Consider the following 6000-nt stretch of genomic DNA (forward strand, 5'->3'; position numbering starts at 1 on the left):
AGAGAGAGAGAGAGATCAACAATGACTTTGCTAACAGTTTTCTGAAAACTGACAGTAGACTTGCTGCTGTAATGAAAAATAGAATTAAAACAGAAATGTTTTCATACATAGCATCTCAGCAGCATAACACAATGCTCAAAATTCAGTCCATTTTCATCGTGTTTTTTAAAATTTACTCGGTCGTTTGGTTCAAATGATATCCTACAGTAATATTCTTTAAAAAACACTGTTCTCCTTTAAAAATTATTTTACATAAATACACTGATTATGAACAATTTTGAAAACAGTACTGCTTCATTTTTGGAAAACAGAGTCATTTTAAGGAGTTCAAAAGAACATAATTTATTTGAAATAGAAATAATTTGTAACACAAATGTCTTTACTGTCAGTTTTTATATCAGTGTCGTGCATTCTTGCCGAAGATTAAAAAAAAAACTGACCTCAAACTTTTGAACAACGGTGTATAATTGTCATGCTACAAGATTGTACACGAGAAGTACGAGATAACTGCCTCATGATGAAATAGCTTTCCTGTCTTTGTCATTAAAAACCTGCAATGTTACAGTCCCGTGCCAAGTGCCATGTGTAGCTCTCTGGAGGATTGTGGAAACTTTTGTCGCTCCTCGATGGGGCCCTAGGGGGGTGAAAGCATGCACCTCTGAAGAACAGTCTCTGTTTCAGGTGTCATATAACTTTACTGCACCTGCCTGACAGCCAGCCTGTCACGTAATAGCTTTAATTTCAGGTATCGTATTTTAATGTTTGTTCACTTTTGACACGAAAATCACAGCAATTTGTCTACTGACTTTTAGGATTAGTTTCTACTGACATGCCGGGCAATTACTGCTCAGAACTGTACACCAACAGCGCAAAACTGAAGGCCTAACCACCTAATCAGTCTGACTCATTCGGAAAGCATGCACAGCACACTGGCTTAGAAGGAAGTGCACATGTGTATGTGATAAAATGAGGGATAAAAACCTGAAGTAACACAAATCAGAACATCATAGTACAATGAATTGCAACATCCTGGCAAATTATCAAACGCCATTCACATTTTCTGTAAGTTGCAAATGTATCCTTTTCGTTTCAAAAATCAGGCTGATATTGATATTGATCGATAACTCAAGGTTCTTTGGGGCCAGATGGAGCTATGTTTGAAAGCTTTTAGCAACATCTCCACTGGTTTGGAAAACAAGTTCCCCCGGCAGACAAGGACGAGGGCTCAGTCGATTTTTTACACTCCGTCGCCTTAGACACAATTAGCTGAACCGTCAAAGAAAGCCTGAGCGCACCTATTTAACTCATTAGACATTAGGTTAGTTGTCAGCAATCAATTAACAAACAACAAATGATCATAATACAACCAGTACATCATCAACTCTTTTTATATTTGTAGGCCACAGTGTCAACAGATATAACCCCTCGCTGCCTGATAGTTTTTTCTACCTCCTGGAGATATTTGACCTGTGTCATGCTGAAAGAGTCACGCATCATGTTACACACTGAGATCGAGGTCTTCAGAACTAAACATTGTTAAAAATGGCTGTGTTCTAAAACCTATTGAGCTGCCTTAATGTACACAGCATGTACATCGGCAAGCGTCTGCAAGACTTTACTACAGCTCGACCAAATAAAACAAGGATTGAAATCTGTTACAGGACTGGAAGGCCGTTCATTCATCACTCAACAAGAGCCAATCCATTAGAGACGGAGAGCAGAAAGGCCTTCTGGGATCCCCAAGAGATGAACTGACTTCCCACGGATCGATAAGAGAAATATGAGTGTCCTTCAGAATGACCTTGCTGAAAATATGCAGTACGAAAAAAATCATCTGTAATAGCGCATACTATACCGATGCTTTTCTATTTAGTATATACTTTAAATTCTATTTAGTTGTTTTACATGCGTGTCCTATTTCTGCATAATCCAATTAATTAAATACACTGCAAATGAAATTAACTTCCTCTTTTGATCATCTTAAGTCAGTTCTAACAACTAAACAAAAACACTACATTAGTCTGAGTCTATATCAGAGCAATTCCTCAACGAACATCACTCTCACACCTTCGTTATAACCTGTTAGTCTAGTTGTCAAGGAAACAGCACTCCTGTGAAGCTCACAGGGAGTCTGTGACAGCATGTGTCTGTGATCAGCTTCACGACCAAACCAGAAGCCTGTGACATCGGCAGCTAACAATTCACCTCTCCTCACCTTCTCTGAACAGAATATCCCCGTGATGAAAACACAGCAATCCATATCTAATTTCCATAGATGTGCAGAATTGACTGGACGTGTCAGATCGCGGCTTTTCACTGCACGCATAAGCTATTTAATGAGAGGAATGAACACCGCAAGGCCATGACACGTTATGTTAAAACAATCCGTTGATAGAGGTATTATATCAAGTTTAAATTCTCAAATGATTATTATTCTCTCTAGATATCATTATCAGCCATTCCATTACGACTTTAAAGCACTTTTAATCTGCTGTAGTGCAATGTGTTACCCAGTAGTCCAAGCCAAGGCCAACACGCCACTAAACAGGATTATGCGTCATTAACTTATTTATGCCAGCTGAACAAATGCCCAGCATTAAATTAACAGTAAGTAAAAGTCAGTCTGTCAGGAGGAAGGAAGGCAGAAAGGCTAACAGATCTCGCATATATTACTTTTAATTTGACATTCTGTCTGGAAAACGGCCGGCGTTTCGCACAGCGGCGCGCACGAAAAGATGATCAAGCCCTCGATTCAAGTCTCTCCGCAGGGACAACACAAGCCTCCTGCGTCATCTTATAAATAATCCATACGGACAGACGAGCGGTGAGTCACGCGTGCACTGTGTGAACCGTGAGCAAACAGACGACCGTGAGGAAAAGATCGATTATGCTGCCAGGGAGGATTTTTGGAGAGCTTTCATATACATACATCTATAAATACGGAGAAAACTGTTGCACTGAAAACTGTTTTAATGATCTCCCCGTGCGTTCGCTGCATGTTTGCAGAGGTGCATTATTGACATTCCACAGCTGCCGCACGAATTGTGTCACAATCTATCAGCTGAAACGGGCCGCCGCCACCGCACCCATCTCCAACTTCTACAAAGTAAACAATAACAGTCGTTTCATTTTGATTCATCTCACTGATTCTGAACTTTCATATGCGTTCAGTAAAAAAGTTTATGAATTATGAGTGAGTCACTCAAGCAACTGTTAAAAACACTGAGGCGTCCACGCCCAAAACAAGTCTTAGTAAGCATAAATTAACGTTTTTTTATCTACATAAGTACTAAGATTGCAGTGTGACTTTCACCAAGTTATAAATATAGGAGTGGCCTACATAAATTAAGACATTCAATAACATATGGAACACATTCATACTTGTTACACCCATATTCTGGAAACTAAATGCCTATTCACAGAAGGGATAATAACTAGGGCCGTGTCGATAATATTGATTAATCATTTTTAATATTCATTTTGCTGAACAATTATTATTGCATTCCATTTTTAGTCTTCACTCATTTCTATTACTGCTTTAACAAAACTTGACATTATTTGTAGCATTCAATAAACACAAGATGCACTGGGCCTTGTTACATTTGAGACGAAAAAGTCTCAGCTTTTAAATTCTGTCAATTTTATCAATAAATGTCGTTTTGGTGCCCTTCAATGATGTGGAAGGTCATCACAAGCGTGACCTTTTCCTCTTTACTACTAGCTATAGCATTAAATAAACATTAATGAAGGTATGTTTGGATATATCCAAACAAATCGGTATAAAGTTATAATCGAACAAGAGCTAAATGAAGTGGAATAAAACTGATTGTGAAACTGGTGTCAACCCCCAGTCCTAGCAATAATTATACTCGTTGTCTATTAATTGTTGTTTATTAAGCATGCGATACAGTTATGTAGTCAGCCGCTTTAAAGGCTTTAGCTCTTTAAAGTCAGATTCTGGTCCCCTGTAAATGTTTTTATAGTACCTAAGATGGAAAATAATGCTGAAAGTGATTTAATATTATATCTGAGGTGTGGACTTCCTCATTCTCACAGATTTAGAACTAGTATTTTTTCGTGTGTGAACAGGCCTCAGCATTCATAAATTAGATAACAGATTATTTCAGTTGCCCAAAATACTTAATCTTATTAACAAACTAATAATCACAGTTTTTTAATATGTGTCATGAAGGAATTGTTACAGTTTATTAATATTAATTATATCTTGATATATTAAATGCCCCAGTTCAAAAAATAAAACGCAGAACAGAGATGCTTCGTTCGATCGCCCACAAACGATATGCTTAGTTCGTTAGTTTGAGTTTCCTGATTCAGAATCAAAACTCTTGAAGGGGGCGTATCTGTTCAGTACGCTGGACCAATGAAATGCTTCTTCAGAGCCAACACTGGAATACTATTGGCCCGTGATGTATAGTTGGTCTTTGATGACAGAACAGGAGTCACGCGCTTCAAAAAGAGAGAACACTTGAGTGAACGGAAAAAACGAGTCAGTTCATAGAAGTGAAGAAAACCGATTCACTCACCGAACAATACTAGTTCAAAAACACCACAATGTCATCTCTAGGCGACGAGCTACTGTCCTTAACAGTAATAGGGTGTGTCCATTATTCTCAGAAATATATATAACGTTACGCATACTTGACCTAAACCTACCAAACAGATTATATTTTATTTTAACATAGAGTAACTTAACCCAAGTTACTACACATGTTCTCCACCCACTTGCTGTAAAAGTGTACACACAGCGCCACGTTGTCAGCCCTTTACGAATATTTTGGCGCGTGTGCCAAACGCATGCTATATAATTCCGATCAATAACACTGAATATCTCATGCGTCGTGACCAAATGGCAAATAAATAAATTTCGTACTTATCTGCCGTCGCTTCGTGGACGGACTCATCTTTCTTGACCGGTTCTGTAGGGTCAATCGCTCCTTCGGTCTTTGTACATAGGAATCTTCTCCCAGCTAAAGGCAGAATAGAAGGTCTTCCATTACAGACAGTCTTTAATTTAGATACTCTGCCATCCGGATAAGCAGCGCTGTAGATGTACGCATTTGGTGAAGACTTCTTATGCTTTATAATGTCAGAAAACGAACGCTTTGGGCTGTTTTGAATCAACTCCTTCAGCACAATTGAAGCCCTAAACTGTAACATCTCAATCTTGTCGAGCTAATTCGGTTTAACGTCTATTTTTAATAACGCTAGAAGACAACTTGTAGTCCTGGAAGCAACGGCACAACCAATTCCAACACTTTGCGCACCTACTGGATAGAGGAGCTTTTCGGCGAAGAACACTGAGCAAATGCGCTCGCACACGCCCACCTAACCAGCTATTGGACGACGTGCTAATATATGCGCATATTCTCTCACCTCATTGGCTTAAAAAAACATGTTTCATTTTTGATTGCCATGCATCACATCCTGCAATGACTCACTGTACGACCCTCATTGTATGTTTTTTATTGACTTTGTATGTCGTTTATTTCAGTATATGGACAGGGTTGTGAATGTTTATTATTGTGCATTTGCATTTTTTCATACACTAACGCTACTTTATACTAACATAACGTAACTTTTTAACACACCAATGTGAATTAAAGTATTTAGTAGTTTTATTATTTTTAATTGTGTGTGTGTATGTGTGTGTGTGTGTGTATATATATATATATATATATATATATATATATATATATATATATATATATATATATATATATATATATATATATATATATATATATATATATATATATATATATATATATATATATATATATATATATATCATAGATTTCTGTCTTTATTTAAGTTTAAATAATAGTTCAGCTTATTTCAGTTCATTGAAAGTGCAAACTAATAATTTTTTGATGACGTTTTTATTCACTGCATTACATTTATAAATGGTAATCTGTCCCAAGAAGTAATTTATGCTCCTTATTAGTGGTGCTTGCCTTTCAAGGCAAAGCACACTATTAC

General features: G+C 37.3%; 1 protein-coding gene across 4 annotated transcripts in view; it reads right to left on the bottom strand.

Annotated features, from left to right (window-relative positions):
• LOC122351543 (glutaminase kidney isoform, mitochondrial-like) overlaps positions 1-5311 on the bottom strand; it is a 29630-nt gene extending 24319 nt beyond the window's left edge. For 3 of the 4 annotated variants that reach the window (XM_043248676.1, XM_043248675.1, XM_043248679.1), the window contains exon 1: positions 4892-5310. In XM_043248676.1, coding sequence (XP_043104611.1) covers positions 4892-5178 — 287 coding nt within the window. In that variant the 5' untranslated portion in view covers positions 5179-5310. Of the gene's footprint in view, positions 1-4891 lie in introns of all 4 variants that reach the window. The other variant, XM_043248677.1, reaches the window with a different exon arrangement.
• Positions 5312-6000: the final 689 nt, after the last annotated feature.

The sequence above is a fragment of the Puntigrus tetrazona genome, chromosome 9, assembly GCF_018831695.1.
Source record: "Puntigrus tetrazona isolate hp1 chromosome 9, ASM1883169v1, whole genome shotgun sequence".
Classification (NCBI taxonomy): domain Eukaryota; kingdom Metazoa; phylum Chordata; class Actinopteri; order Cypriniformes; family Cyprinidae; genus Puntigrus; species Puntigrus tetrazona.